Genomic DNA, 19,777 nt, shown 5'->3' on the forward strand with positions numbered 1-19,777 from the left:
TTTCGTGGTCATCAGATATGACCCATTTGGACGTTCAGAGGCTCTGTAGTTACCATGGAAACACTGTCATCTTCTTCAATATTGATTCACCAGTAAAACTTATGTAATTTGATAAGTAACAGTGGATGGAGACACTTGTTTTATGTTCAGTTAACGATAATTTTGCAGAAGAAAAATCAGTTTTTTCTTCAGTTTTCTCTGTTTTGGATATAAAAACCCTCAACTTTAATCTGAGTTTTTATGAACATCTACATAATCAGTACGTTAATTATAAGAAAATACTTGATGTTCACTTACAGAGCACAGTATTAAGTGTAAACGTGATAAATCACTTAAAAAATGTTAACAATAGAAAAAAGCATTTTAGGAACTGCCATAAAACAGTGGTTTTCAAACTTTTTACAGTGGAGTACGCCCTGAAAAATACTTTTTTTAATCCAGGTACCCCCAACTCTCACCTGTTGATCCACTAATCCTATCAATCCATGTAAACAACTGGTGTAAAATACAGTTTGTCATCTTTTCATGGTCACAGATATGACCCATTTTGGACGTTCAGAGGCTCCGTAGTTACCATGGAAACACCATCATCTTCTACAACATTGATTCACCAGTAAAACCCATGGAGTTGGATCAATGGCAGTGGATGGACACTTATTTTTATGCTTAGTTAATGATATTTTTGTTGAAAAAGTCATGTTTTTTTTTTTTTTTGTAATTTTTCTCTGTCACTTGTGGTTTCCAGTTGTCTTCTGGTCCCCCTTCTACCTGGAAACATGGAGACTAAAGTTGGGAGAAAGCAGCAGAGTCCTGTCTGGGATTTATTTGAATACAAGGGAGAAGAGAAAAGATATATGAAAAAGAAAAAAAAAAAAGTAAAACTAAACTAAAACTAAGCATTTAGACAACAGACAAAACTAATAAAAACTAGCAAACCTGCTTTAAAAATGAATTTAACCCTTCGGTATCCGGGGTGCGCTTTTTAGGCACACTTTGCACTTTGTGTTAAAAAACTTCATATTATTTTTCACAATTCAAATAAGTTTAGAATTCAAAAGTTGTTCATTTGTGCATGATCTTTAAAATTCTGGCCACCTACTAAAATGTGCACATTGTAAACAAAAGAAAATTGCAAGACTAGCATCTGTCTCCTAAGTGTGCCTAAAACGCACTATTTCTTCCATTATAACCACTGTTTTTGATCCGAAAGCCAATAAGGCATAAATCATACTTTTACTGATATCTGGGCTTCATTTGAGAGGTGAGGGTCTAAATGAATTTATTAAGGTTGTTAATGTTGCTGTTAATCATTGACATATGCCAGGCTGCAAAAATCAAATAATATGTAATCCAATTTTTATGTAGTATTTTGAAAAAAACAAACAAACAAACATATTTTGTGTTTTTTGCATCAAAAAATGTAGTGACATCATGACGAAAAGAGATCGTTTAAAGCGTTAAAAAAATCTAAAATGAATGATTATTTGATCTGTATGATTAGGGCTGACCTTGATTTACAAAAATAAAATCAAATTAGAGCAGAAAAATAAATCAATATATAATATTTAATAGTTTGATTTAAAGGTGTGCATTTTACGCACACTTGGTGACAGATGCTAGTATTTTTGAACATTTGACCTAGTGCCAAAAATAATAATGCAAATTAACCAATGTTGGAGTTAATCATTGACATACAGGGGTTGGACAAAATAATGGAAACACCTTAAAAACTCAACAAAATATAATTTTAATATGGTGTAGGTCCGCCTTTTGCAGCAATTACAGCCTCAATTCTCTGAGGTATTGAGTCATACAACTTGTGAATTGTTTCCAAAGGAATTTTAAGCCATTCTTCAGTTAGAATACCCTCCAACTCTTTTAGAGACGATGGCGGTGGAAATCAACGTCTTACTTGAATTTCTAAAACTGACCATAAATGCTCAATACTGTTGAGGTCTGGGGACTGTGCCGGCCATACGAGATGCTCAACTTCATTAGAATGTTCCTCATGCCATTCTTTAACAATTCTAGCTGTATGGATTGGGGCATTATCATCTTGAGGTGAAGGTGTTTCCATTATTTTGTCCAACCCCTGTATGCCAGGCTGCAAAAATCAAATAATATGTGATCCACTTTTTATGTAGTATATTGAAAAAAAAATTTTTTTGTGTTTTTTGCATCCAAAAAAATGGTTTGTTTACATTACAAACACGGCATTTAAAGGGTTAAAAAATGTGACAAGTATTGAGTATTTGGTATTTTTATTTACGGCTCAAGTTGATGAAATAGAAAAAAGTGTAAAAGAATTCAAAACAAACTGTATGAAAAATTTTTTGACATTATTCCACAAGTGTGCTTGGTGCTTAGTAAGGGCCTTGCTGGACGGGATACCGGAGGGATAAAGTAACTGAATTAGAGAAAAAAAGTCAAAACTAAAAAAAACTAAACTATAATGAAAAATCCAAAACTATTCGAACCTTGCCTGGAACTGTGCATGAATTTGTTTGCAACTAAAGAAAACCGAGCTGCAGTTCAGAATCCGACCCGTACTGAGCTCTGACCCGGTACCAGTCATTAACTTTTCCACTTGCTGTTTTTGAGCCTTGTTTCAACATCTTAGGTAAGGATGGCTGAGCAGGGAACAGAGTTTAGGGAGGAAACAGCTTCTGTCAGCCTACTAATCAAGAGATTAGGGGCCACTGTTGGCATTCAAGCAAACTGTGATCTGGGACACACACAGAGACACGCAGATACACACTCACTGAATCTGCCAGAGTGATTAAACTTGCATCCACGGCTAATTTCACCATCAAATGTCAGCCATAGCGCAGCGTTGGTGCTGAAAGTCAGTGTAATTCGTTCTGCACTAATTTCCCCTCGCAGAGGCATGGGCGACCCCACAGACTCATTTACTGTCTGCCATAAAACTTGTCTCCATTAAGGAGGGGAGGGGACAAGAGGACAGCATGAAAAATAGAGGCCGAGATGAAAAAGGGGAAAGAGGAAAGGAATGACAGGAAGAGTCAAAAACAGAGGAGGAACAAAGGCGAACAAAAGGATGAAGAGGGGACGAGTGTAAAAACGTCACAAAGGGAAGCATTTGTTTTATGAAGACGCATCAAGGGAGTACTTTTTTTTTTTTTTTACTAGACCCAGTGCTACTTCCCACTTGATTTTTTTGGTCTATATTTAACATTTCTTTAGCAATTTGTCACCATTTATTATAAAATAATCCTCTGTATATTGCATTTTTTCAGTTAGATCAGGTATTTTCCGATATTTAATGTAGTGATCGTATAGATGTTATCAAAGGCTCAGATTAATGAAAACAAAAACAGAGAAAACTGAAGTAAAAGTGACTTTTCAGTACGATTAACTGAACATAAAACAAGTGTCTACGACCGCTGTTATTTATCAAACTGTATGGGTTTTACTGGTGAATCAATGTTTTCATGATTATGAATTCCTGTTTATTTTTTTTTATTTTTTTTTAGTACATTACACCTAAGAGCAACAAATCAAACATTCAGTCAATAAAATGAAAAGAAAATACACAAAACAGTCCAGGAAATAAAACTTTTTTTTAATCTCAGGACTAAATTAACCCATAAAGACCCAGTGCTACTTCGGTGGTAGTTCCCAATTGATTTTTTTGGTCAATATTTAACATTTCTTTAGCAATTTGTCACCATTTATTATAAAATAATCCTCTGTATATTGCATTTTTTCAGTTAGATCAGGTATTTTCCGATATTTAATGTAGTGATCGTATAGATGTTAACAAAGGCTCAGATTAATGAAAACAAAAACAGAGAAAACTGAAGTAAAAGTGACTTTTCAGTACGATTAACTGAACATAAAACAAGTGTCTACGACCGCTGTTATTTATCAAACTGTATGGGTTTTACTGGTGAATCAATGTTTTCATGATTATGAATTCCTGTTTATTTATTTTTTTTTTTTTACTACATTACACCTAAGAGCAACAAATCAAACATTCAGTCAATAAAATGAAAAGAAAATACACAAAACAGTCCAGGAAATAAAACTTTTTTTTAATCTCAGGACTAAATTAACCCATAAAGACCCAGTGCTACTTCAGTGGTAGTTCCCAATTGATTTTTTTTTGGTCTATATTTAACATTTCTTTAGCAATTTGTCACCATTTATGATGAAATAATCCTCTGTATATTGCATTTTCCCAGTTAAATCAGGTATTTTCCAATATCTACTGTCGTGATCATATCGATGTTCATAAAAGCTCAGATTAAAGTTGAGGGTTATTATATCAACAGCAGAGAAAACTGAAGAAAATGTGACTTTTTTAATGAAATATATCATTATTTGAACATAAAACAAGTGTCTACGTCTGCTGTTATTTATCAAACTCTATGGGTTTTACCGGTGAATCAATGTTTTCATGATTTATTATGAATTTCTGTTGCTTTTATTGATTATGTTGGCTGTTTTTGTTCATTTTGTTGCTTATTTTATTCTTTTTTACTTCATTTTTGTACTTTTTTTGCTTTTTTTTTTCACATTACTCATGTTCATTTTATGTAACATATATTAAACCCAGTGTCTCCATCCACTGTCATTGATCCAACTCTATGGGTGTTACTAGTCAATCAACGTTTTAATTATGTATTATTAATTTCTGTTCATTTTACGTGATTACGTTGGCTGTTTTTGTTCATTTTGTTGCTTATTTTATTCTTTGTTACTTCGTTTTTTGCTTATTTTTTTCACATAACTCATGTTCATTTTATGTAACATATATAAAACCAAGCATTTCCATCCACTGTCATTTATCAAACTCCATGGGTTTTACTAGTGAATCAATGTTTTAATGATTTATTATGAATTCCTGTTCATTTTTTTTTGATTACGTTACCTGTTTTTGTTCATTTTGTTGCTTATTTTATTCTTTTTTACTTCATTTTTGTACATTTCTTGCATATTTTTTCACGTTACTTATCATTTTTGTTCATTTTATGTAACATATATAAAACAAAGTGTGTCCATCCACTGTCAGTGATCCAACTCCATGGTTTTTACTGGTGAATCAATGATTTAATGATTTATTATGAATTTCTATTCATTTTATTGATTATGTTGGGTGTTTTTGTTCATTTTGTTGCTTATTTTATTTTTTTTACTTAATTTTTGCAGATTTTTTTCAAGTTACTTGTCATTTTTGTTCATTTTATGTAACATATATAAAACCAAGCATTTCCATCCACTGTCATCGATCAAACTCAATGGGTTTTACTGGTGAATCAATGTTTTAATTATTTATTATGAATTTCTGTTCATTTTATTGATTATATGTTGGCTGTTTTTGTTCATTTTGTTGCTTATTTTATTCTTTTTTGACTTAATTTTTGCACATTTTATGTAACATATATAAAACCAAGAGTCTCCATCCACTGTCATAGATCCAACTCCATGGGTTTTACTGGTGAATCAATGTTATAGAAGATGACAGTGTTTCCATGGGAGCTACAGAGCGCCTGAATGTCCAAATGGGTCATATCTGATGACCATGAAAAGATGACAAACTTTATTTTACACCAATTATTTACATGTATTGACAGGATTAGTGGATCAGCAGGTGAGAGTTGGGGGTACTTGAATTAAAACAAGTATATTTCAGGGGGTACTCCACTGTAAAAAGTTTGAGAACCACTGTATGTTTTATGGCAGTTCCTACAATAACTTTTCTCTATTTTTAACCTTTGACACCCCTGAGTAAAACCCATGGAGTTGGATCAATGACAGTGGATGGAAGACACTTGGTTTATGCTTGATTAATGATGTATTTCACTGAAAAAGTCACCTTTTCTTCAGTTTTCTCTGTTTCTGACATAATAACCTTCGACTTTAATATGAGGTTTTATGGATAAATACAGGAAAATACCTGATTTTCACTTAACCCATAAAGACCCAGCGCGGCTATTGCGTCCCTTCCCAGTTAAATTTTCTATATCTAATCTTTCTTGAGTGATTTGTCACCATTTATTTTCAGTATTATCCTCTGTATTTTGTATTTTTACAGTGTAAACCATGCATTTACCTATATTTAATTTATTTATGTTCGTTAAGAGTAAATTCAAAAGTTTTGGAGAAAAATCACTAAAAAACATGACTTTTTCAACAAAAAATATCATTAACGAAGCATAAAAATAAGTGTCCATCCACTGTCATAGATCCAACTCCATGGGTTTTACTGGTGAATCAATGTTGTGGAAGATGACAGTGTTTCCATGGTAACTATAGAGCCTCTGAACGTCCAAATGGGTCATATCTGATGACCATGAAAAGACGACAAACTATATTTTACACCAGTTATTTACATGGATTGACAGGATTAGTGGATTAATACATATTAAACAGTACATTTTAGATCAGTCGATGGTTTTTGTTGCTGGTCGGTGTTTGGGTCTTTATGGGTTTAAACATATATTCGTGCAAACTTGAGTGCAATTTTTGTCTTCACACACATAACCAGAACCAGGGAAATGAATCACTGCTAGAAAACACTCAAGTGGAGCACAGTTAATGATCCGTTCCCGCTCAAAGGAACATGAGGTGAGTGATATTTTCTGCACCAACCTTTTCGTAGTATTTGATCTCATAGTCGAGGATGATGCCGTTGGGCCTCTCCGGCTCCAGCCAGGACAAGGAGACGCTGTTTCGGGATGTCTTCTCCTTTCTGATCACTGTTACTGGAGAGGGAGCTGGGAGGGAAAAAGACAGACATAGAGGAGGGGGTTGGGGGGGGGGGGGGGGGGTAGTGATGGTGGAGTGGGGGGAGAAAGAAAGCTTCTTTATAGGAAGGTTCAATGGAAGTTCAGTCCCTGGTGTTGCATCCTGGCAATTGTCTATGGTTCCTGTTAGGCTAATTCAGTTTGCTGCCCAGTGGGGCCACATTAAAGCTGTGGCCCCGGGTCGCTGGGTAGAATGGGACTAATGCAAAGAGTGGTTGGACATATATAGTGCACACAAAAACACACATATGGACTTAAGACATATGCGTTCAAGTCCTCTGGGAGCGGTGCTTAAGACCAATTAACCCCGATCACAAACTATGAAAACACAACTAACCTAAGTAGTTCTAGGTTCTCTGCAAAAGTCTGAGGCCGCCGTCAGGATCGTTGTTTTAGTAAGAATACTAGAAGTACTTGGAGGGCGCAGACCTCCGCCAAGGCAGATCAGTGCCCCCCCCCCGATGTTTGTCTGTCCGTGTGCAAGATAACTGAAAAAGTCAAGGATGGATTTGGATGAAAATTTCAGGAAATGTTGATACTGGCACAAGGAATAAATGATTAAATTTTGGGGTCTGCGTTCTCTTTTCTAGAAATAATGTTAGGATAACTTTAGCCTTTCGTAACGTTAGCCTACTCTCACACTTTAACTATCGGCGACAAAATCTCTTCTCCTCTAAATGTGCAGTCAGATGACCAGTAATTTAACAGCGACTCACTCTGAAACCACCTTCAAATTTACCTCAGAATTATGTATTCCATTAAAGTACAGGATGTCCCATAAGTCTCCATACATAGGAAAAATAAACGTTTCTTGACATAAACCATTTTTATTTATATAATATGCTCTATATGACTGCCATTTTGTCGGCAACACATTTCAATGTGTGTCTGCTGAAGAACTGCAGGGTGGGGAAGCAAAATTTACAATATTTTGAGCCAGGGATTGAAAGACAGTGTATGACCAATTAGTTTGTTGAAAGTCATGAGAATTTATTTGCCACAAGAAAACTGACATAATAGAAAATGTTTTTATTCTATGTGTCCTCCTTCTTTCTCAATAACTGCCTTCACACACTTCCTGAAACTTGCGCAAGTGTTCCTCAAATAGTGGGGTGACAACTTCTCCCATTCTTCTTTAATAGTATCTTCCAGACTTTGTCGTAATAGTTTTGCTCATAGTCATTCTCTTCTTTCCATTATAAACAGTTTTTATGGACACTCCAACTATTTTTGAAATCTCCTTTGGTGTGACGAGTGCATTCAGCAAATCACACACTCTTTGACGTTTGCTTTCCTGATTACTCATATGGGCAAAAGTTTCTGAAAAGGTATGGATAATAGTGTTAGGTATGATTATGACATCAATATATGTTTGGTTTCAAAACAATTGAATAATAGTGCCTGCTGAGAAAAAAACAACTAAATGTTCATTGTAAATTTTGCTTCCCCACCCTGTACAAAGAAGAAATATAAAGAAATACGTGTTAGAACCATATATGTGTGGAATGTATTATGTCTCCTATGTATGGAGACTTATGGGACACCCTGTAGGTTCTCTCCATATGTGTCACTCATTTCAAAGATGTTTATTCTTCCTTTCTTGTTTACATTTCCAATAATCGTGCATCTTTCAATGAGACGTGCAGTGACCTGTCAATCAACTGAGGTGGCACTGACACCTGAGGAGGTGTCCAATCAGGTTCAGGCGTTAGTTTTTAGTAGATTTAGAAGATTTTCCTCGCCATGACCCGCCTTACTCTGCCTCTGATTGGCTCATCAGTCCTCATGCCTAAAGTTAACCAATCTAATCAGTGAAGGTGCTGAGTTCTAGCCAATCAGAGGCAGAGTAGGGCGGGTCATGGCTTCACCATCCTAGTGGAAAACATGGGCAATTTGGCTCAGATACTACTGAAAGGTGCATATCGGTGGGATTTAGAAGTGGGTATACGTAATGCTGACTGAAAAATAAGTAGGTATACTCCATATGCCTAAGGGGGGGGGGGGGGGGGTCTTATTTCAGGAAAATTTTCAGATTCAACTTTAGCCCAGATTTTCTAATGCTCCCATGTCTTGGGATTACAAAAATGTGAAAACATCTCAGGAAACCAGAGGGAAGAGCACTAAGGACATATTTGACAACTGTCGGAATGGTATGAATTTTTGAAAAAACTAGGCATTTTGGTGACCTTTAACCTCCAACATGACCTTGACATTAGACTTTCCATAGTACAAAGGTCAAGGTCAAGGTTACTTTATTTATACCCATAGGTAGATTTGTTTTGCAGTTTAGGTGATTGCCTTGGCATTACAACAACACATACATTGAACATGCAAGACAGGCACTTGATCTTGCTTACAGACAGGACAAAAAGTGTTCAGTGTTCCACCATTCATCGGTATAGCAGCATGGATAAGTAAAAGAATAAAAAAAAAAAGATCAAATAAATAAAAACAAGATGCAATAAAAACACAATAAAAACCAGAAAAGATAAAATAAAAACAATCTGGGATAAAAACCAGGATAAGAACATAAAATTAAAAAATTTAAAAATTTAAAAAATTTGAAGTCACAATAATAATAAATAGAGCAAAGAAATGGAATAAATAACTAAATAAGTTAGTAAAGGACTCTTACAATACAATATGACATTTGCAAGATCATTAAATGGCCCATCATCAACATATTTATACATTGCACCGGACAAAAGAGTGGAGAAGCTGTGAAAGTTGCAGTTTTCAGAGTTAAAAAAGTAATTTTCAGGGTGTGTGTGTGGGGTGTGTGTGTGTGTGTGTGTGTGTGTGTGTGTGGGGGGGGGGTGTTGGATGAAAATTTCAAAAAAAAAATTACACAGGAGTGCTAAGAACATCTTGTTGCATCAGAAAATCAGGGCTAATATAGTATTTGATTTTACCCCCCCCCCCCATATACCCTGGACTACACCTCTGGGTCTGTTCAGGTCTTGGGGGGTTTACTAATGCAGCACTAGACTTCTTTCTTTGCAACAGATGAGTTCAGAAGCGGAGTCACAGGTCGAATCATTCCATAATTCTACGCTTAGTTTCGATGTAAACGTCCACTCGGTGTTTTCTAAAAGTTGAACCTAAACATATTAGTATTCCTGTTTACATGTACTTCACCAAAAGTGCATATATTATCAGACGGAATCATCTCTTTACAACATATCTTCTGTTCCCATCACGGTTTGTTTGGCGCTCCCTTCCTCGCCAATCTTCCTCGCCAATCTTTCACCCATGCATCGCTTCGCTGCAGGGAGTTCACATGGTCCCAATCTAGTAATTCAGCACATCCCTTCCTCTATCAAGCTCGGGCACCCTCCCTCCCTCTCTCTCTCCCTCCCTCGTTCTGTCTCTCTTTCTTCACTCCCTTTCTCATTTCCCTTTTTTTACTGCTCTATAATTGCCAGGCAGCTTCGGGGCCAGCCCGGCATCTGAGGCATCGACTTTTAATTTTATTAGACCACAGGAAAAAACATGTTTGTCTTTGAAATGTTCGAGCCTCTCTTGATTGTGATTATATAGTTGCAGAGTGTGTCTACGCATGTGTGTGTGTGTGTGTGTCTGCCTGTGCATATACTTGTGTGTATTTCTGCGGGAAGTTATTTTTTCTCCTATAATGAATCCAGATGGGGAGAATCTGTTTCTATACCCCCTGCTCCTCCTCTCCGACTCTCCCTCTGGTTCCGATAGCGGGTGAGGCTGTGCTTTTTTATTGGCTCTGTGGTTTATGGTGGTAATGATTTACTGTGTCTGGGCGGCTTAAAGGCAGCTTCAAGTTCCTTTCCCTTCTTTTGCTTCTATTGCCCCCGCCTCCTCGCATGTGTGTTGCTAAACACTTAATTTTCTGTCACTCTTTGTTACTGTCGCCGGCATCCGAGGCGCATAATGACCTTAAAAATTGTCTTTCATTGTTATTCACATGTGATTGGAGATCTACAATGCAGTCACTGGCTCGTATTTTTTCCTACAGTGTTCAACTACGGGGGGCGGTAATAGTTTAATGAGCAGTTCATCGAGCGTGGACGAAGATTAATAGTTTTTCTGTCCAACAGAGAAGAGATCCAGAGATACAGGGTGGGGAAGCAAAATTTACAATATTTTGAGGCAGGGATTGAAAGACAGTGTATGACCAATTAGTTTATTGAAAGTCATGAGAATTTATTTGCCACAAGAAAATGTACATAATAGAAAATGTTTTTATTCTATGTGTCCTCCTTCTTTCTCAATAACTGCCTTCACACACTTCCTGAAACTTGCGCAAGTGTTCCTCAAATATTCAGGTGACAACTTCTCCCATTCTTCTTTAATAGTATCTTTAAGAAAGTCGACATTGCTGTGTGATGTTCTATTGGTAGCATGTTCTAAAACGCCCCAAATAGCAGAATCCAGAGGGTTTAGATCTGGGCTAGAAGGCGGCCATAAACATGATTCCCAAAAATTGCTAAAGTTGGATTTGTTGCTGTTGTCAACAAGTGTTTTGGTGTTCTTGTGTAAGATTTTAACTTCAAATCATAATTTACTGCATTTCTAACGGTCTTGTTGTCTACCTCAAGTTCAATTGCCATTTTTCTCATGGATTTGGTTGGATCCTTTAGGATTTTGGATTTGAGAGCTTTAATAAAAGCTTTGGTACATTTTTTGTTGCTTCCTCCACTTCCAGACTTTCTCGTAATAGTTTTGCTCATAGTCATTCTCTTCTTTCCATTATAAACAGTCTTTATGGACACTCCAACTATTTTTCAAATCTCCTTTGGTGTAACGAGTGCATTCAGCAAATCACACACTCTTTGACGTTTGCTTTCCTGATTACTCATATGGGCAAAAGTTTCTGAAAAGGTATGGATAATAGTGTTAGGTATGATTATGACATCAATATATGTTTGGTTTCAAAACAACTGACGTAGTGCCTGCTGAGAAAAAACAACTAAATGTTCATTGTAAATTTTGCTTCCCCACCCTGTACTAAAAATGAAATCAACTTAACAGAAGATCATAAAAGCAGCAAATTAAGAAAAAAAATCTTAAATTCTGTCTATATGAAAGAACAATTCTAATATGTTATATGTTGCTGCCATCAAACTCAAAATTATATTATTTTTTCTTAAAATTATACAGGGTGGGGATCCACCTCACAGGTGTGGCATATCAAGATGCTGATTAGACAGCAGGATTTTTGCACAGGTGTGCCTTAGGCTGGCCACAATAAAAGGCCACTCCAAAATGTGCAGTTTTATCACACAGCACAATACCACAGATGTCACAAGTTTTGAGGGAATATGCAATTGGCATGCTGACTTCAGGAATCTCCACCAGAGCTTTTGCCTGTGAATTGAATGTTCATTTCTCTACCATAAGCCATCTGCAAAGCTGTTTCAGAGAATTCATGAAGAAGACTGTGCGAGGAAAATGGTGGTCACACCAAATACTGACTGGTTTTCTGACCCCCCTGGACCACCCAATACAGTAAAACTGCACATTTTAGAGTGGCCTTTTATTGTGGCCAGCCTAAATCACACCTGTGCAATAATCCTGCTGTCTAATCAGCATCTTGATATGCCACACCTGTGAGGTGGATGGATTATCTCAGCAAAGGACAAAGGAGAAGTGCTCACTAACACAGATTTAGACAAATTTATGAACAATATTTGAGAGAAATAGGCCTTTTGTGTACATAGAAAAAGTTTTAGATCTTTGAGTTCAGCTCATGAAAAATGGGAGCAAAAACAAAAGTGGTGCGTTTATATTTTTGTTCAGTGTAATTGACAAGAACAAACCAAACCTCTGTAGCATGAACTAGTTTTTTGTTTGTTTTTTTCCCACAATATACATCTCAGATAAAATCAGACCTAATTGCTTTTATGTACTCTATCCAGTTTTCCCAAATTCTTTTAAATCTATCCACTTCCAGTCTCAGAGAAAAAGTTCGCTTTTCCATCACATAAATATTGTGTATTACCTCAACCCAGTGCTCAACCTTAGGTACCTCATTCTTCATCCACTTTCTGGTAATTGCTTTTTTTTTTTTTTTAAGTTATTAAACATTTTAGATTAGTAGCTGTTTAAGTCTTTGAGGGTTTTTGTCTCAGTCTCTGTGTGTTATTATAGATTACAGCATTAAAAGATCACCTTATACTCTACTCTTACGTGGATGTCCTGTCCTCGTGGTAAATTGGGCCAAGTTCAAGCACAGTTCAGCGTGTTGATATTAGACTGAACTCCTCTAAAGGTGGATTACAGTCATTCTGTTGTTAGCATATCTACGACAATGAGTGGAGGGCAAAGGAGGTGAGATGAAGAGGAGGGGTGGTGGGTGGGGGTGGTGGGGCTATCTGACAGCACCTTGACAGCGCAGCCAGGACACAGCGCTCCTTCCCAGGGAAACACTTAATCCAGCTTTTAACAGCTTTGGCATCTGTACGTAAGTGTGTATGTGGGAGAAAGTGTATAGACAGGTGGGGCTGGTGCACTGACATACCTAATCCTTGTAAACTTTCAGAGCTGATGGAGAGTGTGCAGCTGCAGACTGAGATATTTGTGAACAGAACAGAGGCCTGTGCGTAGTTGGATAGTAGGTGGGTATGATGTTAAGCACTGGACGCATTAACTATGCAGACCCTTAATGTTAAAAATGACCCATATTCATTCTCTATGGCAGGGGTGTCAAACTCATTTTAGTTCAAAGGCCACATTAAAGCCAAATTTGATCAGAAGTGGGCCGGACCAGTTAAGTAATAACATACAGGGTGGGGAAACAAAATTTACAATGAACATTTTTGTAATCCCAAGACATGGGAACATTAGAAAATCTGGGCTAAAGTTGAATCTGAAAATTTTCCTGAAATAACCCCCCCCCCCCCCCCCCCCCTTAGGCATATGGAGTATACCTAGTTATTTTTCAGTCAGCATTACGTATATCCACCTCTAAATCCCACCGATATGCACCTTTCAGTAGTATCTGAGCCAAATTGTCCATGTTTTCCACTAGGATGGTGAAGCCATGACCCGCCCTACTCTGCCTCTAATTGGCTAGAACTCAGCACCTCCACTGATTAGATTGGTAAACTTTAGGCATGAGGACTGATGAGCCAGTCAGAGGCAGAGTAAGGCGGGTCATGGCGAGGAAAATCTTCTAAATCTACTAAAAACTAATGCTAGAACCTGATTGGACACCTCCTCAGGTGCCAGTGCCACCCCAGTTGATTGACGGGTCACTGCATGTCTCACTGAAAGATGCACGATTATTAGAAATGCAACCGAGAAAGGAAGAATAAACATCTTTGAAATGAGTGACACATATGGAGAGAACCAACAGGGTGTCCCATAAGTCTCCTGTATAAAGAAGAAATATAAAGAAATATGTGTTAGAACCATATATGTGTTGAATGTATTATGTCTCCTATGTATGGAGACTTATGGGACACCCTGTACTTTGATGGAATACATAATTCTGAGGTAAATTTGAAGGTGGTTTCAGAGTGAGTCACTGTTAAATTACTGGTCATCTGACTGCACATTTAGAGGAGAAGAGATTTTGTCGCCAATAGTTAAAGTGTGAGAGTAGGCTAACGTTACGAAAGGCTAAAGTTATCCTAACATTATTTCTAGAAAAGAGAACGCAGACCCCAAAATTTAATCATTTATTCCTTGAGCCAGTATCAACATTTCCTGAAATTTTCATCCAAATCCATCTGTAACTTTTTCAGTTATCTTGCACACGGACAGACAAACATCGGGGGGGGGGGGCACTGATCTGCCTTGGCGGAGGTCTGCGCCCTCCGAGTACTTCTAGTATTCTTACTAAAACAACGATCCTGACGGCGGCCTCAGACTTTTGCAGAGAACCTAGAACTACTTAGGTTAGTTGTGTTTTCATAGTTTGTGATCGTAATGTAAATGTGATGTAAATTTTGCTTCCCCACCCTGTAATAACATATAAATAATGTCAACTCCAAACTTTCTTCTATGTTTTAAAGCAAAAAAAAGTAAAATTATGCAATGAAAATGTTTATATTGACCAACTATCCTTTAAAACACTGTGAATAACATGAACAAATGATTTTTTTTTAAGAAAACTAAGTGCAATTTTAACAATATTATGTAAATGTTTATCATCATAAGTTTATACTTCTTCCTACTCCTTTTCGACCATGCAATATTCAGACTCGTATGTGCTGAAGATAGATTCTGTCCATTTAAATGTTTTATTTTTGTTTTGTTTTATTTTGTTTCCTTGCATGTTCGAAATAAATAAATAAATAAAAATCAAATGATTTACATATATAAATTACAACACACATCACGGTGGATCAGCAAATACACAAAACATTTAATAACAGGAAGAATATTGTTAAAATTACACTTCAGACATTTCATAATGTTCATATTTGTTGAAGTCGTTTGCGTTTTTGTGAAAATTTTGTGTGTTTTAATGTAAATACAGTAAAATGACATGAAAATGTTTACATTTACAAGGGGAAAAATTTGGAGTTATGAGTATTTATAGGTTATTATGATAGTATTTTACTGATCTGACCCACTGGAGATTTAAGTGGTCTGTTTGTGGAACCTGAACTAAAATGACAATTATCTTCAGTGTAATTTTTGCATTTCACAAATTCATCCCAAGGGCCAGACTGGACCCTTTGCATGTTTGGCACCTGTGCTCTATGGGATTTAATGCACGAATGAACGATTCTGTGCAAGATCTTTTTAAAGTAAATTACACTGGTCAACAACCAATTTATTGTTTAAGTTTATTGAGCTGATTTAGGATAATTTTGGTGTGCTGAATCCAAAACTCACATTAATTTTGCTCAATCAGGTCAACTTTCTGAACTATGCTACATATTGGCTTTTTAACATTTTCGCTTACATTTATGGGCATTTTCACATCATATGATACAAAATTCTTTCATATTTCTTGCAATAAATGAGTTCTGAAGATTTTACTTTTGCCAATTTATGATTAATGGTTTTTTTAATATTACAGGTGAATGAAATGGCTTCGACTGGAAGATCTTGCAAAAATAAGCCTGACGTATTCTGCTACATCTGCGGTGAATACACCATTGTACCTAACAGGAATCCTGTTAGAAAATGATTTTTTTCCTCTTAAAACCTATTTTGGGTGAGAACTATATAAAAAATCAACTGATAAAGTCACAAAAATGTAATCAATTTTGTGAGAAGATCAAATTTTTCAAAATCAAATTAGCAAAAAAAACCTGACCTGATTGAGAAAAACAGATGTCATTTTTGGATTTAGCGGTGCAAAATGCTCCTAATTCAGTTGAAAAAACCTACACAACTTGCAAAAAACATTTTTTTGTAACCCAGTGTTCTCAAATCAGTTTTATTTTCTATTGTTAGGCCACATTCATCACAGTTCACTGCAGAGTTCAATCACAGTGTTATTAGTTACTACTGGTCTATAGGACAAGGTAATGCATGAATTTGAGTAAATGATTGAACGTCATTTGCTCAGAATCATTACTCAGATTATTATTTTAATAGAATTATTATTATCCTCCTAAGACCCACTGTCCACATTTTTTGGACAGGGGTTTCACAACTTTATACAAAAAAAAAAAAAAAGAAAAGAAAACTGTCCACCACAAGGCATTCCATAAAAAATTTTAAAACTGCATCTGAAAAAACTGTTGCATCATGATGTTTCCAATACAGGCACTTATTTAATAAAAAAAAAAAAAAAAAGCTTGTACTTTGCTGTCATGTCCTGGGTCTTAGAAAGTTAAAGTACGTCTTATATTTTTTTTTTATTATTCTATCAAGTTTGCATAAATGGATCATATCTAACATGAAAATCAGTGGAAACAAATATTTTTGATTATTTATTACAAATACATATGATATTTGGGCTTAAAATGGGACTATTTTTTTTATAATGACGGCGCAAACTTATTTCAACACATAATACGTAAGATGATAAATAAAAATATTTTTGACTCGTGTTATGCATAATTATTCAAAAATAATAAATAAATGAAATTAAAAAAAAAAAAAGGTCCTAATTCAGTTGAAAAAACTTAGACAACTTGGAAAAAACATTTCTTTGTAACCCAGTGTTATCAAGAAAACATGGAAAATGTCTAGATATCAGCTCTGAAATTAAACTCCTATGGGCTATTTTTGTTGTTATCATTATATTTGTCCAAACAAATGTACTTTTAGTTGTACCAGGCATTAAAATGAACAAGAAATTGAAGAAAACAAGGGGTGGTCTAATAATTGTTTCCACGACTGTATATATAGAGGCAGTTGATACGATGACATCAGCTGGATCGATGCTATAATTAGCTACAATACATGTAAGGGGCGGGGTTTGTTGTGTCTAGCACCACTTGTTTACCACAACGGGCCGGTCCAAATAGATTAATGGGCCGGTTTTGACCCACGGGCCGCCTCTTGAATCCCCTGCTCTGGTCCATAGTTTATACGCTGCAAACATATGCACTCTGGCCATCATCTCTGGACATTTATAAGTCGATCCCGGGCCGCTATTCTCTTGTTTAACGACGAGGATCGGGTGTCTTCCTCCTTCACAAAAAATCCCTCATCCTTTTAACAGACACTCTTAACATGAGGATGGGCTCCTAAAACTTCCATCAATCTTTTTTTATACAAATATCTCTTGTCTGTAGTCTGTAGAATATGAAGGCGAAGGGAAGCGGTGCAGTGAAATTCCAAGAGTAAAATAAATCTAGCGCGGTAGAAAGTGCCAAACCTCAGAAATCCCTGACTCTAGTAAGGAATGCACAAAGGTCCTGCTATAGTCCGTCCATTTATTCTATTACTTTCCCCTCTGCCTCACAATTCACCATTGTGTTTGGGTATGTTTTACCGTCTCTCATTCACCTTGATTTTTTTTTTTTCTCTCTTTTCCTCTCAGTCATGATGGTTTTCCTTGGTTTTCTCTGCTTTTCATCTGGACATAGGATCATTTCTTTCTACCAGCCAATGTTTTGACCCAACCCGTATTCCATTTTTTTTCTTTTTTTTTTGCCACTTTTCTGTGCAGTGTGTTTAAATTTAACCCATAAAGACCCAAACAGCCACCGACGACCAAAACCATCTACACTCAAAAAAATAATTAAGCCAAAAATGTTGACTTTATGTATTTTAATTACATGTAAATTTTCCATGTAATTTTATTACATAAGTTTAATGTAAAGAGTTGCATTTAATACAATGTTTTTTCTATCATATTGAGTCAGTATGAATAAATTAAATACCTTCAATCAGATTTGATTTAGTTAATGCAAACTTTTACATAAACTGTGTTTGACTGTGACGCTCAGCCTTTTTATGTGATCTAGTAAATAAAGTTTACTTTATTTTTTTTAGATTCACATTATATTAAGCATATTCACATTATGTTTGACTTTTTCGGATAAATAAACTTTAAATTTCATATATTTCAGTTACATTTTACTTTAAAATATTACTTCATGTTTATTAAAGCCAAGAATCATTTTTTTGAGTGTACTGATCTAAACTGTTGATCCATTAATTTTGTCAATATATGTAAATAATTGGTGTAAAATGCACTTTGTCATCACTCCTGTCTGTTTTAAGCTTTTTAACCCGTAAGGACCCAGTGTTACTTTTGTGGCAGTTCCAAAATGAGTGATTTATCATATATTATTATGACATAATCCTTTGTATTTTATGTATTTTTTCAGTGAATACCAGGTATTTTCTCATATTTAATTCACTGATCATGTAGATGTTCATTAAAACTCAGATTAAAGTTGAGGGTTGTTTTATCAAAAGCAGAGAAAACTGAAGAAAAAGTGACTTTTTCAGCAAAATATATCATCAATTGAATATAAACCCAGTGTGTCCATCCACTGTCATTGATCCAACTCCATGGGTTTTACTGGGGAATCAATGTTGTAGAAGATGACAGTGTTTCCACGGTAACTACGGAGCCTCCGAACGTCCAAATGGGTCATATCTGATGACCATGAAAAAATGACCAACTGCATTTTACACCAATTATTTACATGTTTATAACTAATACTAATTTGATCTTCTCACAAAATTGATTACATTTTTGTGACTTTATCAGTTGATTTTTACCTCCGCCAAGGAGGTTATGTTTTTGCCAGGGTTTGTTTGTTTGTTTGTTTGTTTGTTTGTTTGTTTGTCTGTTTGTCTGTCCGTTAGTGTGCAACATAACTCAAAAAGTTATGGACAGATTTTGATGAAATTTTCAGGGTTTGTTGGAAATGGGATAAGGAAGAAATGATTAACTTTTGGGGGTGATCCGGAAGAAATCCTGGATTCTGGATCACTTTGAAATTTTCGTTAACATTGTGGTAAATGGGGCCAAAATTTTCGTTTCCCAATATCTCGCTTAATTATTGACCAAAACTCATGAAATTTAACTCAGGAATTGACAATGGGGTCCTCTATCACATTTCAAAGGCTGATCCGGATCTGATCCAGAAGGCGGATTTTATCTCAATTTATATAAAAAATGGGGGTGCCCTTACTTTTTGGCCTACTGTGCCTTTAATATTAAAGGTAGAAATTTCTGACAAGCGCCATCGTGTAGCTCAGTCAGTTCCGCATCGGGAGTATGCCACCGGATTTCATGTAGCTTTAATACTTAAGGAGCCAGATCCAGAAGAAAACCGCCATTACGAGAAATGTGATTTTCGTGAATAACTACTGAACTAATAAGGATATAATTATGAATCCAGTTGCTAATGGTATGTTTTCATGGTCAAGGAATCTTAAAATATAGGTAAAATAAATATGGGACTAATATTTATGGTGGAAATCACAATATGGGGGAACTGTGCAAATCTCATGCAGTTTGACTCAGGGATTTACAATGGGGTGTTCTATCAAATGGCAAAGACTGATCCGGATCTTTCAAAAAGTTATGGACAGATTTGGATGAAAATTTCTGGAAATATTGATACTGGCACAAGGAACAAATTATTAAATTTTGGTGGTGA

At 35.8% G+C, this 19,777-nt stretch overlaps 1 protein-coding gene across 3 annotated transcripts in view; it reads right to left on the reverse strand.

Moving 5' to 3' along the window:
* The window catches only part of epha3 (eph receptor A3), a 333,749-nt gene that overhangs the window by 98,070 nt on the left and 215,902 nt on the right, over nucleotides 1–19,777 (reverse strand). For all 3 annotated transcript variants that reach the window (XM_030125112.1, XM_030125114.1, XM_030125113.1), the window contains one exon: nucleotides 6,616–6,740. In XM_030125112.1, the coding sequence (XP_029980972.1) occupies nucleotides 6,616–6,740 (125 nt within the window). The remainder of the gene's footprint in view (nucleotides 1–6,615; nucleotides 6,741–19,777) is intronic.

This window comes from Sphaeramia orbicularis, chromosome 21 (assembly GCF_902148855.1).
Source record: "Sphaeramia orbicularis chromosome 21, fSphaOr1.1, whole genome shotgun sequence".
Taxonomy (NCBI): Eukaryota; Metazoa; Chordata; class Actinopteri; order Kurtiformes; family Apogonidae; genus Sphaeramia; species Sphaeramia orbicularis.